At 38.1% G+C, this 15,881-nt stretch overlaps 2 protein-coding genes and 1 long non-coding RNA gene across 4 annotated transcripts in view; 2 read left to right on the top strand and 1 right to left on the bottom strand.

The window, feature by feature from the left end:
- Positions 1 to 15,881, top strand: part of ADAM10 (ADAM metallopeptidase domain 10) — a 128,066-nt gene that overhangs the window by 20,149 nt on the left and 92,036 nt on the right. For both annotated transcript variants that reach the window (XM_028507979.2, XM_036034066.1), the window contains exon 2: positions 10,933 to 11,083. In XM_028507979.2, coding sequence (XP_028363780.1) covers positions 10,933 to 11,083 — 151 coding nt within the window. The remainder of the gene's footprint in view (positions 1 to 10,932; positions 11,084 to 15,881) is intronic.
- LOC114493219 (proteasome maturation protein-like) lies at positions 2,241 to 2,766 on the bottom strand. The gene has a single exon (XM_036034074.1). It carries the CDS (start codon positions 2,764 to 2,766, stop codon positions 2,341 to 2,343), a length of 426 nt encoding a protein of 141 aa, XP_035889967.1. The 3' UTR covers positions 2,241 to 2,340.
- LOC118502243 lies at positions 7,732 to 9,660 on the top strand. The gene is made up of 2 exons (XR_004904954.1): positions 7,732 to 9,427; positions 9,627 to 9,660. It is a non-coding gene; the product is annotated as an uncharacterized LOC118502243 (long non-coding RNA).

Raw genomic sequence — 15,881 nt, 5'->3', positions numbered from 1 at the left:
ATTGTCTCCTATTTGCTTTGTGACGTTGGGTTTTTTATATGTCTCTCAAACCTCACTTTTCTTTCAAATGGGCTAATACTTCTTACTTTACAGGTCTGTTGGGTTGATTAAATGAAAAAATGTGGAATACTCGGCCTGGGAGATAGCATGTGCTAAATAAAGTTATAACATCCAATTTGTATACATAATTTAATACTTAAAAATAGTTTTTTGAGTATGTACGTTTTGAAATAATGGAATATATATTTAAAACAAAGTAGCCATATGTAGTTACGGATTTTTCATTTTTCATTTGAAGATGTGAAACTTTAAAAAACAAAACATCTTTTAGCTAGATTTTCATGTGAATTTTAAAGTACTAGATTTCTAAAATAGGAATGGGAAGAAACAATATAATATTAATATTACATGGTGAAAAACTAAAGATATTTTTATTAAAGTCAGGAACAAAGTGAAAATGCCCTTACTGTTAATCAGCATAGTTTGGTGGTCATAGTTAGTGTAGTAAGTTAAAAAAATAGAATTATATGGTTACCACAAAAAATTAAAACTGCCGTATGACCCAGCAGTCCCACTTCTGGGAATTTATCTGAAGGAATCTACTAATTCCAGAGAATAATGTGCACCCCTGTGTTCATTGCAGCGTTATTTACAATAGCCAAGATTTGGAAGTGGCCACACTGTCCATCAGTAGATGAATGAAGAAAAAAGTTGTATATTTACACAGTGGAATACTACTTGGCTGTAAAAAAGAAGGAACTCTTACCCCTTATGACAGAATGGGTGGACTGGAGAGCATTATGCTGAGTGAATGAAATAAGCCAGTCAGAGAAAGACAAGTACCATACGATTTCACTCATACGCGGAATCTAATGAACAAAAAGAACTAACAAGAAAAACAAAAACAGACTCTGAGAGAGCAGACTGACAGCTGTTGGGGGTAGGGTTGGGTGGGGGGCAGAGGATGCTATGGGGGGAAATGGTGATTGATGGAGACTTAGAGTGGTGAATGGCAATAAATTCAATAAAAATGGAAAAAAGATAGAATTATAAATAAATGAATAGATTATTTAAACATGAAAAGCAGAATCCACACATAGGGGCTCATGAATCCCTTACAGTGCAGCACATGGATCTTAGGTTAGAGCTGTTGCAGAGTTGAAAAAGATGAGTTGTCATCAGTCAACAGTAATGAACACTAAATGCTTAAGTGGCCTACTACAGATTTGATACCTATTTTTCAGTGCTCTGCCTATTCAACTCTCATTATAGTATGAAAACAGTGATAGAAAATATATAAAGAATGATCATATAGCTGTGTTGCAAAAACAGTTGGCCAGCTGAAATTGGCCTATGGGCTATAGTTTGCTTAACTCTGTTACATATTATTTGGAAACTTTCTAATTAGTACATTACCTGTGATATTAGTTAAGGTATTTTTTGCTTAAATGGTAGCACTTGTGGTACCCAGCCCTATTATGCTATTAAAATCTTAAGAGTAGCCCTGGCTGGTGTGGCTCAGTGGATTGAGCAACGGTCTGTGGCCTGGAAGGTTGCTTGTTCAACTTCCAGTCAAGGCACATGCCTGGGTTGCTGGCCAGGTCCCCAGTTGGGGGCTTGCAAGAGGCAACTGAATGATGTTTCTCTCCCTCTTTCTTCTTCTTTCCTCCTTTCTCTGAAAAATAAATAAAATCTTTAAAAAATCTTAGAGTAAAGGAAACATGTAGAAAAGAAGGAAATAGCATCTGGTGAAAGTCAGGGAATTTCAGTATGCAGAAAAGTTGTAGAGCTTCTCAAACTTGCATATGCATTACTCTGGTAATCAGGTAGTGCCTAAATCACTTTGGGGGATCAGTAGATCGGGGGGAGCCCAAGATTCTGCGTTGCTAATAATTTCCCAGGATATGTCTGTGTATCTTGTCTCTGAAACAGTATGAATAGCAAAGTTCTGTATGTCAGGAAAATACGAAATGCTGTACATAGAAGAAGATTTAATTGGGTAAGGATTAAAACATCCACACACACATTTCCACTCTCAGTGGTAATACTTAATGAATGAATTTGCTATTTAAACACATGGTAAGTAGTAGGTTCCCAGATACTTTTTAGCTTTTTAGTTTAAATGTGGAGTTGGACCTTTAGTATTGCTAAGAAGTTCTTGAAGTGGTGTTCTTGAAGTTCTTGAAGTGGTGAAGTGGTGTAGTTGCCCCTTTCTCAACTGAAATTTTTCTTTTTTCCCCCTCATGTGTCAGTACTTTTAATATTGTAAATATACAATTGTAGTAAAAAGATGATATAAACAAGATGTAGCTCCTCCATTTTCATGATCAGCACACTGCATTACAACAAATCAAGTTTATATTCCACCGTCAGGTGTGGTTTTCCCATTAGTTTACTTTGTGATGGGCCATTAAGAATATCTTCAAATCCAGTAGTCTTGTCATTACCCCTCAACATATCCAGTGAAACGTTTGAGCTTGGAAGAAATGGAAGACACTGAACCTGTTGCACTGCTTTGAATTCCATTTGCAATTTTAGTGGGGTACATAGACTCTGGATGTTTCTCAGTGTGGAAAAATTCATTTTATCTTGGTTGAGCTGGAAATTTTTTTCTGATAATTCAAGAGGATAACTGGGCAAAAGTTCATTTTTCATACAAGTGAAACCTTTTCGAAGAAGATCATGACTTTCAAAACGTCCACTTGCCGAAAGTTCTGTAACTGGAATACTGTCCGTTAGTTGAGATCCAAGTCCTCTGGTATTCATTTTTAGTTTGCTTTGTGAACAGCCTCTTAGCATTCTTACTGTCAGCCAGCCTCAGCTGATATTTTTTCTTGATGCTTGGTTTCTCCAAATGTCTTTTTTTTAACCTGCGATCACTGGTTATTATTTATTCTTTTATTTCTCCCATTTCTTACTATTATATGTCCTAGGGTGTTTCCATAGTGGTTATCACGTTTGGCTAATTAATACATGTCCTATTAACAAAAATATAGTTTATTTATGGATAATAAGTCATTATAGGATGCTTAATTATCCTATAATGTGGAGCTGAGTAGATTGTTGATTTCATTTATTTTACTGAAAGAAGACAAGTTGGAATGTTTTGAATTGTGTTTGTTTTTGATTCTGATCTTTTATTTTGAAAAATTTTATAAATTAGAGAAAAATAAAAGAAAGGCCAAATACCTGTATACCTACCACATTGACTCAATGTTTTCCTTTTTAATAAGTATAATTTTCATAAAATAAAATTAAATAGTTTTGAGAAATGTATGTAGTCATATAACTGCTATTTTAATCATAATATAGAACATGTACATCAATCCATACAGTTTTCTCGTGTTCTTTGCAGTTAATTCAAAATACTTTCTGACTTCCTTTTGATTTCTTCTTTAATCCATGGGCTGTTTAGAAGTATCTTATGTTCCTGATGTTTGGGGATGTCTTCAAATATGTCTAACTGATTTAATGGCACTATAGTCAGAAAATATACTCTCTGATTTGTACCTTGTAAAATTTATGGAGAGAATAGGGGGTTCTGTATGGTGTTGGAGTAGGTGGAAGTTACACTCACCCCCTCCCAAGAGCTTATCAAAATTATAACTAAGGTATAGAACAGTGACCTGGATAACCATCTGAAGACTAGCTGAACAGAAGTCTTATAAGTAAGGATGTAGAGAAGAAGCCACATCAAGACTGGTAGGGAGGATGGAGATGCAAAAAGGGTTAGCCCTGCACCTACATTTAGGGGTTGAGAATTTGGAGAGTTATCTCAACTGTAGAGATACCCACAAGGAGCATGGGGTCTCAGCCCCATGCCGGCTTTCCAATGTGGAGCACCAGTCCTGGGAAGAGAAGTCCATATAACATCTGGCTGTGACAATTGTCAGGGATTCTCTCTGCCAGGATGAGACTGGTAGAAGTCCAGGCACTATCTTAAAGGGTCAGACCACAAAATCTCTTGCAGGCACTCACCCTGGGCTCCAGCAGAGGGATGGTGACTCAGAGGGGACTGAAGCCATACAGGGTGAGATTGGGTTGTGTGGCTTTAGAGAGAGGCTGGAGGGACAGCTGCCAGTGCCCCTTCTCCCATACCTCCCACAGATGCCATCTTTCCTGGGTCCAGCACTCCCCTCCATATGGCATCAACCTGGGGAGATGCACTGGCTCCATCCTCCTTACTCTGAGGCTTCATTTTGCCCAGCTTGTACCCTGCAGGGGAATCTGCTGGCTTTAGCCAGCTGGCACCTGTGTTGCAGTCTTGAAAATTTCTGGAGGAAATCTGGGCAAACTCAAGAGGTGTCAGACGCACAAAGGGAGAGACTGAGTTATGTGGCTTTAGGGGAAGGGCCATTTTTCCTGCACGTTCCACTGGTGCTACCATTCCTGTTTCTCACCCCCTCCCATGGCCACAGCCTGGGGAGATGCACTAACTCCAATCTGCCAGCTCCCTGTGGCCCTTCCCCCCCACCACAAAGGTCAAAGGCCCCAGAAGGATGGCGGCTGGCCTTCATGTATACTGGATATATAAAGGAACCCAAAACTCTAGTTGAAAAGAGTCTATGCACCTCTGTGTTTATGCAGGATTCTTTACAATGGCCAAGATGTGGAAACAACCCAAGTTGCCATCAATAGACGAGTCAACAAAAAAGTGACTGTGCATGATGTATGCAATGGACTACTACTCACCATAACCATTTTTGACTGCGTAGTTGCACCTAGATGGTATTATGTTAAGTAAAATAAGTCAGACAGAAAGACAAGTATTATATGATTTCACTTACATGTGGAATCAAAAACAAATAGATTAACAAACAAAATAGATACTGAAAACAGACTAATGGTTACCAGAGGAGAGGAGTTTGGTGGGCTGGGTGAAAAAGGTGAAGCGATTAAGAAGACATAGAGACACATAGAGATGGCCCATAGATATAACAAAAAATATGCAACATCACTAGCCATCAGAGAGACGCAAATTAAAACCACAAGGAGGTCCTGGCTGGTGTGGCTCAGTGGATTGAGTGCCGGCCTGTGAACCAAAGGGTCGCCTGCAATTCCCATTCAGAGTACATGCCTGGGTTATGGGCCAGGCCAGGTCCCCAGTAGGGCGTGTGTGAGAGGCAACCACACATTGATGTTTCTCAACCTCTTTTCCTCCTTTCCCCTCTCTAAAAATAAATAAATACAATCTTTAAAAAAAAACCCCACAATGAGATATCACCTCACACCCGCCAAAATGACTATCAATAAATCAACAATCAACAAATGCTGGTGAGGATGTGGAGAAAAGGGAACCCTCGTGCACTGTTGGGCATGCAGACTGGTACAGCCACTGTGGAAAACAATGGAATTTCCTCAAGAAATTAAAAATGGAACTAGTTTTTCAATCAGTGATTCTACTACTGGGAATATACCTTAAGGATCCTGAAACACCAATTAAAGAACTTACACACTCCAATGTTTATAGTAGCACTCTTTAATAGCCATGTGTTAGGAACAGCCTAAGTGCCCATTAGTAGATGAGTGGATCAAAAAACTGGGGTTACATTTACACAATGGAATACAATGCAGCAGCAAAAATGGAAAGAACTCTTACCATTTGCAATAGCATGGACAGAATGTGAGGCTATCATGCTAAGTGAAATAAGCCAGTTGGTGAAAGACAGATATGATCTCTTCCTATATGTGGAATCTAATGAACAAAATAAGCTAGTGAGAAGAACAGAACCAGAGGCAAAGAAACATGGAATAGACTGACAGCTGTAAGAGGGGAAATAGGAGTGGGGAACTGATTGAAAGAATGTGAAGAGATTAGTCAAAGAACATACATGAATGACTTATGGACATGGAGAACTAACTGTGTGGGGATTGACTGTGGGAGTGGGCTGTGTGGAGAGGGCCAAAGAAGGTAACTTTTGCTCGACAGTTTATTTTGTTCATTAGATTCCTCTTATAAGTGAGATCATATAGTATTTGTGTTTCACTGACTGGCTTATTTCATTTAGCATAATATTTCCCAGTTTCATCCATGCTGTTGCAAAAGGTAAGAGTTCTTTCTTTCTACTATGTAGTATTCCATTGTGTAAATGTACCACAGTTTTTTCCCCACACTCCCTTTCCATCTGGCAGCCATCAAAATGCTCTCCGTATCCATGATTCTGTCTCTGTTCTTCTTGTTTGCTTAGTTTGTTTTTTAGATTGAATTGTTGATAGATATGTATTTATTGCTATTTTATTGTTCATAGTTTTCCTTAGATAAGTCCCTTTAACATTTCACATAATATTGGTTTGGTGATGATGAACTCCTTTATTTTTTTTCTTGTCAGGGAAGCTCTTTATCTGCCCTTTGATTTTAAAGGATAATTTTTGCCAGGTAGAAGCAGTCTTTGCCATAGGTTCCTGGTTTTTATGACTTTGAGTATTTCTTGCCAATCCCCTGCTATCAGAAATCCAGTTGAATGGAAGTCCAACAACCACGAAATTAAAGAAACCATATCCATCCATACTGGTAGGATGGGCAGAGATGTGGAACAGGCTGTTACCATATCAACTTGTGGTGGATAAAAATTCGAGAGGACTATCTCTGGAGTGAGGAGTCCCAGCCCCACCCAGACCCCCAGCCCAGGGTTTCAGTGCCTGGGAGATATGTCCTCATGACTTCTACCTGCAAAAATCAGTGGTAACTGTGTTGGTCGAAGAAACATCTGGAATCTGAAGCAGTTCCTCTTAAAGAGCCCACACACAGACTCACTCACATTCACCCCCTCTGAGCTCCAGCACCAGGGTAGCAGGTTGAAAGGCACCAGTGGCATACAGGGAGAAACTGAAGTGTCTGGCATCAAGGTGAAAGCTGGGGGAAAGCTTTCTCCCAAACAGAAAGGCAGGCAGAGGCCAGTGTTTCTTTTCTGAAACTTCACTTGGTCACAGAGCCAGAAGGCTGGTGCCATATCTGAGGCTCCATCAACCTGGCTAGAACTGTTTGTCTCACCCTGGAGATCCCCGGTGCCTGGGTCCCACCCAATTTACAGGTCCAACCAAGCTGATATTCTGTATGAATGGATGGTGTTGGCTCATGCTTCCCAACTTCCTAAATCCTCTAAAACAAACCTCAGTGAGCCCTCAGCAACAACCCCTCCGCCCCCCCTTTTATCTCTTGCTAAGTAAGTAGTCCAGGGGCACTAGCAGCAGTTAGCCTAGATTCACAGCTTGTCTTTGTCTGGGAATCTACAAATCCAGCACAAGTAGCAGCCATCTCAGATTGCTTTATATCTCAGGCAGGGTGGCCCCAAGCAAAACACAGGGGGCTGACCTTGGCTTGTACCACCTGGGAAATCACAGAGCCAGCACGTGCAGTGGACAGCTACAGACCACGTCAGAATCAGAACACCACCACCTTGCCCCCACAGAGCCTATCCTCCCTGGAGGTCAGAGGTTAGTGATCAGTGGTCACAGCCAGTTCTTGCAGCTGATTGGCCTGAGTAAACACCTCCTATTGACCTGCCAGTAGCAGTCAAGACTCATCTACAAGATGAGGGTATATTTAGTGCACACGAAGGGTGCACAGCTTCAGTGGTAGGGGAGGCTGTGCCACTAGACCCTAAGGACACCTACTACATTAAGCCATGCTACCAAGGCAGGGAGTCATAGCAGCCCTTCCTCATACATAGAAACAAACACAGGGAGGTTGCCAAAATGAGGAGGGAAAGAAACATGGCACAAAGGAAAGAACAGATCAAAACTCCAGAAAAAGAGCTAAATGAAATGGAGATAAGTAATTTATCTTTCAAAACACTGGTTATAAAGGTGCTCGAGGAACTTCGTGAGGGCCTCAACAGCATAAGAACGATCCAGTCAGAAATGATGGATTTGTTCATTGAAATAAGGATGACAGACTTCTTTCCAGAAGGAATAAATATACAATTGGGTTGTGTAACATTATAAAGGTATTTAAAGAACCTCCCCCCCAAACCTCTCAACCTGAAATTTTATGCCCGGTGAAACTATCTTTTAAAAATCAAGACATACTACTCTCCAACATATAGAAGCTGAAAGTTTTTTTTTTGCCAGTAGAAGAAATGTTAGAGGTGGTCATCCAGGTACAAGGAAAATAATGCTAGATGGAAATATGGATCTACACAAAGGAATGAAAAGATATGGAAATGATAGAGAAGATTTTTTCATATATATGTATATTTATATCAAGATAATTATTTAAGCCAAAAGAATAACTGTGTTGTGGGGTTTATAAGATATATGTAAATAAAACGTGATGGCAATAGCCTAAAACCAAGTGGAGAAAAATATAGGTGTACTAATGTCAAATTGTTATACCTGAAATGTTGTAATATCACTTGAAGGTAGGCTGGGATAAATTAAAGGTATATTTTTTAAGCTCTAAAGCAACTACTAAAATAACCAAAGTTTTACTAGTAAGCCAGTGAAGAGATAAAGTGGAATCATAAAAAAAAATAGTTGAAAAGAAGGAATGGGAACAAAGGACAGATGAGACAAATAGAAGTATATAGTAAGGTGGTAGACTTAAACCTAACCACATTTGTGATCACTTTAAATGTAAATGTGTAAGCACTCCAATGAAAGATTATTGGATTGGATAAAAAAAGCAATATCCAATGATTTGCTGTCTACAACAAACTCACTTTAAATATAGAGGCGCAACTAGATTAAAGGTAAAAGGATGGAAAAAGATATACCATGTGAGTAAAAAAATGAAATGACTATATTAATATCAGACAAAGTAGATTTTAGAACATAAAATATCTCAGAATAAAGATCATTTGATGATAAGGGAGTTAATTCAAGTGCATACTTATTAACATGCATGTAATAACTATGAAAATTAGTGAAGCAAAGGACTGCAAGGAGAAATAGTCATAATCATAGGTAAAGATTTCAGTACCTCTCTCAATAATGGAATAGGTAGATAGAAAATCAGTAAGGGTAGAGAAGACCTGAACAGTACTGTCAACCAACCTGATCTCATTGACATTTCTAGAACACTGTAGTAAATAAGCAGAGATTGATATCTTTAGAACACTCATCCATTAACAGCAGAGTATGTTCATTTCAAGTGCATATGAAACATTTGCAAAGATAGACCATATTCTGCATCCTAAAATAGTCTCAATATATTTAAAAGAATTGATGTCATATAAAGTATGTTCTCTGACTACTTTAAATTCGAAGTCATTAACAAAGATACAAAAAATTCTCTGTATTTGGAAACTAATAACACTTCTAAGGAGCACATGGACCATAGAAGAAATCAAAGGGAAATTAGAAAGTATGTTGAGAAAATAAGTATGCTGAACAGAATGAAATGGCATCACAACAGAATCTGTGGGATGCTGCTAAAGCAGTATTAAGGGGAAAAGTCTAGCACTAAAAACCTATATTAAAAATAAAGGTCTTGGCCCTGGCTGGCGTAGCTCAGTGGATTAAGCGCGGGCTGCGAACCAAAGTGTTGCAGGTTCGATTCCCAGTCAGGGTACATTCCTGGGTCGCAGGCCATGACCCCCAGCAACCACACATTGATGTTTCTCTCTCTCTTTCTCCCTCCCTTCATTCTCTAAAAATAAATAAATAAAATCTTAAAAAAAATAAAGGTCTTAAATCAGTGGCCTCACCTTATGAAACAAACAAACAAAAAAAACCCCAAAAATAAATGAGCAGTTTAAATTCAAAGTAAGTAGAAGAAAAATAACAAAGATCAAAGTGAAAATCAATAAAGTAGAAAACAAATATTGAAGGAAAAATCAAAGGAAAAATAAGTTGGTTATTTGAGAAGATCAATAAAATCCATAAATCTCTACTCTCCTAATTAGGAGCAAAAGAGAGAAGATACAGTTTACCAATATGAGAAATGAGAGATTCAGAAGATATAAAAACATTTTAAGGGAAAATTATAAACCACTTTATCATCTCCACAACTTGGGTGTAGTGTGCAGGTTCTTAGCAAAGCTCACTTAAGTGCGGCGTTGGTGGTATGGTGGTGAGCATAGCTGCCTTCCAGAGCTCGCTCACTCAAGAACGAGATAACCTGAATAACTATGTACATTGAAATTGAAATTGTAGTTAATGTTATGTATTATATATATACGGTATAGCTATGTTGAAATGGAAATTGTAGGTTAAACCTTTTCACAAAGAAAACTCCAGGCCAAGATGGCTTCATTGGTAAATTCTACAAAACATTTAAGGGGAAAATAATACCAATTCTATATGAATTTGTCCAGAAAACTGAAGAAGAGGTAGTATTTCCCACCTCATTTTTTACTATAATATTAAAACCTGACAAAGACAGTAAGTACAAGAAAACTACACACCAATGTCTTTCATGAATATAGATAAAAATTCTGAACCTACTATAGCAAATAGAATTCAGTAATATTGTAAAAGATAATACTCCATGATCAAGTGGGGTTGATTGGTGGTAATGCAAGATTGGTTTAATATTAGAAAATCAGTCATTTGTCACATTAATAAGCTAAAATGAAAAACAACTATAATCATCTTTATTCATACTGAGTCAAGCAGGTGACAAAAGTCAGCATTTGTTCCTGATCATTTTTATCAGCAAAGTATAAAGAGAACATTCTCAACCTGGTAAAAGACAGTAAGACAAACCTATACTGAACATCCAAACTTGAGTATAGTTAAAATTTTCTTTACAATAAATTAAAAAATATATATGTACATCTAAGACAAATCTATGGCTAGCATCCAAACTTTTGTGTATGATAGAAATTTCTGTTACAATAAGTTTTTAGAAAATAATATGTGTAAATAAAAGTAATAGGATTAGTGAGAATAGTTTTATACATACTTGTAGATATGTGAGTGATCAGGGAATCATTAGAACTAGAATGAGCCTTCAAGATGGTACTAATTCAAAGTATTTATTTTTCATAGGTCAGTATGGAAATCCTTTAACTAAATACATTAGACATTATGAAGGATTATCTTATGATGTGGATTCATTACACCAAAAACACCAGCGTGCCAAAAGAGCAGTTTCACACGAGGACCAGTTTTTACGTCTAGATTTCCATGCCCATGGAAGGTGAGTAAATTTATTGCTGACTGAGTTTGAAGTTCCCATGTATTCAGTCTAATTTAAAAGAAGAAATTTTTGCTCTTAATTTACCTTCTCTAATTGAAAGGTCTCTATTTGGAAATTTAGCCTACACTGGAATTTGGTATAAACTTGAAAAAATGTTTTCTTTTAAAATGGATTGGCCTTTTCATATTCTTAAGGAAACAGTCATTTAAATATTTTTAAATTTATGAATTAGATTCTTTATTGTGTTATTAGAGGATATGACTTTAAAGAAGATTTTATGTTTATAGTTTTCTACTATTTATGTGTTTTATGGTCAATATATCTGTCTTCTGGTACGAATAGTGAAGATAGCTGGTTGTGTGCTGTTGAATAAGTCATTTAGTATCTCATGAACTCAATTTTACCAGCTCTAAAATGACAACTTGTAGATAGATTGCCTACTGTACCACTCGATTCTCAGGATTGTTAAGGGATAAAGAACAGGGAGCCAAGGGGGAGAGGGAAAAAATCACAGTTATTTAGTGCTTTTTGTGTTCCAGGTGCACAAATGCTTTATATGCATTTTCTTACTTAATTTTCTCAACATCCAAACAAAGTAAATAGCTTTATAGTGGAGGAAACTAATGCTCAAATAAGTTAATGTCTAAAATCACACAGCACAGATTTGGCCCATATATGTTCAACTCAAAGCCAGATATTTTTTTCTTTCTGTCTGTTAGAGGTACTTAGATTCAAAATCTTGGAGTATTCTTTGTCAGACTTTCTTACTTGGGTATGGTAAGTAGTGAATCTGTGCCTTCTGTACTTTTTTTACTGATATAAATTCATTTATTATTCACTTCCTAATAGGTTTCCTAGCTTCCACTCCATTTACCATTAAGTCTATCCTATGTACTGCTATAAAGTAACTCCCTTAAATGCTTCCATTTTCATGCCAGCTTATTTGTCTGAAGTTTTCAATTCACATTGTTAGCCAGATTTCTTTCTTTTTTTTTTTTTTTTAAAGATTTTATTTATTTATTTTTAGAGAGGGAAGGGAGGGAGGGAGGGAGAGAGAGAGACAGAGAGACAGAGAGAGAGAGAGAAACATCAATGTGCGGTTGCTGGGGGTTATGGCCTGCAACCCAGGAATGTACCCTGGCTGGGAATCGAACCTGGGACACTTTGGTTCCCAGCCCGCGCTCAATCCACTAAGCTACGCCAGCCAGGGCCAGATTTCTTAACTTGGCTTTCAAGATCCTCTGTCAGTTAATTCTGGTCTATTATTTAAAAATTACTCCACTTCACAACATTTTCTGTTTCACTTAGAATGATCCTCTGATTGCTGATTAAGCCATGTACAGTTTGTTCCCTGTGCCATTTATCTTAAAATAATTCTTATTATCTTTTAAAAAAATTTCATTTGGGTAGAAGAGGCAGGGAAGGGAAAGAGAAGGAAACAGACAGACAGACATTGATTTGTTATTCCACTGATTTATGCATTCATTGGTTGCTTCTTGTATGTGCTCTGACAGGAGCTCGAACCCACCACCTTGGTGTATTGGGACAATGCTCTAACCAACTGAGCTACCTAGCCAGGACTAATTATCATCATCATTTGTTTTTTAAGACTTCATTTATTTACTTTTTAGAGAGAGCTGAAAGGGGGGAGAAGGAAGGAGAGAAACATTAATGTGCAAGAGATTACATTGATTGGTTGCCTCTCACACACCCCAAACTGGAGAGCCTGGCCCACAGCCCAGGCCTGTGCCTTGACTGGGAATCCAGCCTGTGACCTTTAGGTTTGCAGACCTGTGTTCAGTCCACTGAGCCACACCATCCAGGATTAATTATCATCTTTTAATGTACAATTCTAGTTCTGCTTTTTTGAAGCTTTACCTATACCTTTAAATTACTTACAACTGGCATTACATTAGTTCTCTTTTCCTTTTCATGCATGTATTTCTTCTTTTTTTTCTATAACTATGTTTTTATTTTTTCCAGGCAGATAATCTGGCAACTACTTAATGTGTCCATTATTTGCAGTTATAGTACAAATGCTTAAATATTTTAATGAATGGGAAATCAGATAATAAGTAACATGAAACAAAGTATTTTGTACGTGGAAATAAATGAATTACTTAACTTGTTTTCCATATTACAAAATAATGATCATTGTAGAAAAAATGTGCTATAAAATTTGCTACATTGATTTGAAGGAGAGAAACAGATTTCATTCAGGGTTTGTTCGTTTTCTGGATAAAAATTTTAGTGGCAACATTTCACGTAAAATTTTTTTAAGGACTTTATTTACTTATTTTTATTTATTTTTTAAAGATTTTATTTACTTATTTTAGACAGAAGGGAAGGGAGGGAAGAGAAGGAGAGAAACATCAGTGTGTGGTTGCCTCTTGCACACCCCTTCCTGGGGATCTGGCCTGCAACTCAGGCATGTCCTCTGACTGGGAATTGAACCAGTGACCCTTTGGTTCAAAGGCCAGTGCTTAATCCACTAAGCCACACCATCCAGGGCTATTTACTTATTTTTAGAGAGAGGGGAAGAGAGGGAGAAAGGGAGAGAAACATCAGTGTGTGGTTGCCTCTCATGTGCCCCCAACTGGGGACCTGGCCCACAACCCAGGCATGTGCCCTGACTGGGAATTGAACTGGTGATCCTTTGATTTGCAGGCTTGCACTCAATCCACTGAGCCACGCCAGCCAGGGCTCATGTAAATTTTTATGGCCCTTAACTTCTGATATTTTTTAAAAGATTTTATTTATTTATTCTTAGAGGGGAAGGGAGGGAGAAATGACGCAGACACTGGCTCGCAGTATCCGTGGCGTTATGGACGAGATATGAGATAAATTCACAGACTACCGAGTCCTGTTGAGGGAAAGGAACGGCACAGCTACTCTCTCAAGGGGAGAGTGCCTCTGAGCGGCCTGGCAACTCTCTCAGGAGGAGAGTGCCCCGATCCTTGCCTTCACCGGTTTTTTATTGGCTTTTAATTTGCACAGGAATACAGGTAAAGTTCATTAATCATTGTCAGGAAGTAAGGATCAAACAATAGATAGCATACAAAGAACTACAAGGGCTTATTCTGAGTCAGGGTCTGTTAGCTAAAGGGCTACAAAACTTCGGGAAACAAACTCATGCTGTGGCCTTTATCATTTAATTAAGAGCATTCTTAGCAAAGCAGGTTTCACAGGAGTTTATGTATTCTGTCTCAGACCTGATTACCCAGGAAACCTGCCCTTTACAGCACAGGGCTGTACTGTCCTCTGTCATTGTTTCAGGTTTAAGTCAGGAGGTAAGATGGTTAAGAAATTAGGAGACTTCTTGCAGGCAGAATGAGGACTCAGGCTTTGTCAAAGCCGAGGGGTGAGGGTCCATCACCCCCTTTCTCCATAGCCCCCCAAGTCCTTCCCTGGGGCTTCCACGTGATCATGTCTGTCTTAGGTCATTCCCTCCTTGGGGAATCTTACCCGTCATTGGCTTACTGATCAAGCATTGGGGGCCAGTTATAGAAAAAGGAGCAGAAGCTGTGCTCCTTCCAGGGAGATAAGCTTTGTCTCCTTAGTGGCTTATGGTCCGAAGGTTGCTCACTCAGCCTTAGCCATGGGGGGTTATAGCTCCTGAAACCAGGCAGGGCATTTCCCAACAGAGAAAGAGAGAGAGAGAAATATTGATGTGAGAGAGAAACATCAATGAGTTGCCTGTCGCATGTACCTCAACCAGGGACTGATCTTAAGCATGTTTCCTGACCAGGAATTGAACCAGTGACCTTTTGCTTTGCTGGATGATGCTCCAGCTAACTGAGCCAATTATCAGGGCAGCTTCAGGTATTTAAAATTTTTAAAATCATCCTTTCATTATTCGTACCATGAAGTAATTAATACAAGCATTAAATTTCCCTAAGGTTTTAGTGACCACCTCAAAATAAATTTAATACTTTATTCCAAATATGGTGTGACTGCCAAAAGAAAAAGTTGAGATTCTAGATGCCTTTGGTTTGGATACCACATTCCTGTTATATCATTAGATTTTATTAGATCTGTGTGTGTGTGTGTGTGTGTGTGTGAGAGAGAGAGAGAGAAAGAGGGAGAGAGCGCATAAGTATTCTCATGATGTTATTTAGTCATCCAAAAAATATTGATTGCTAGTTAAAATTTACCTAGTTTAAGCTGTTGGTGATAGAAAAATAAATCAAACAGATCTAATCAGGACAGTAAGCAATGCATATGTCATTGTGTAGGAGGAAAATGTTATATGGTGCTTTATAGATAAAATGCTATAGATATTCAAAGATGATAGAGAACTTGTTTTTGGCTGAGGCGGAGGACCTGGAAACCAGGAAATCTCAAGCTCTGTAATAAGTAGTCATCTCAGGTACTTTGATCAGAATTTTAATTAACGTTACATTTTCTAGAGTATATCGAAATTCAGGTATTTTATTTTGTCGTCTCAGTTAAAATATACAACTCATGTTCATGGGGAAAAGTGGGTATATGTGTGTTAACAAAGTTATAATAAAATTGATAAATATTGTAATACTTATTGCTAAGTGAGCCTAGAGGAAGAAGCAGTGCTCTTAGGGCATATCATTCAGGCATCCCACTTATCAGAACTTATCCAAGTGAAGCAGTTTCTGAAATTGAGAAAACTGATTCTTGTTCCTCAGCAAAGCAAAGGTATGTTTTTTCCCTAGTATTTATTATGAAGCATGTGGCCCAGGTAATTTGTAAAACGCATACATATTTTTTTTCATAGGTCTTCTCTGGAGTTGGGTTATTCTGGAAGTTTCTTGGGCTTTATATT

The sequence above is a fragment of the Phyllostomus discolor genome, chromosome 1 (assembly GCF_004126475.2).
Source record: "Phyllostomus discolor isolate MPI-MPIP mPhyDis1 chromosome 1, mPhyDis1.pri.v3, whole genome shotgun sequence".
In the NCBI taxonomy this organism is placed as follows: Eukaryota; Metazoa; Chordata; class Mammalia; order Chiroptera; family Phyllostomidae; genus Phyllostomus; species Phyllostomus discolor.
The sequence above is the reverse complement of the archived record's forward strand: the minus strand, read 5'-3'. Positions and strand labels throughout refer to the sequence as shown.

Excerpts from the sequence above, each read along its gene's own strand:
- LOC114493219 (XM_036034074.1), bottom strand. The coding sequence starts at position 2,766 with ATGAATACCAGAGGACTTGGATCTCAACTAACGGACAGTATTCCAGTT.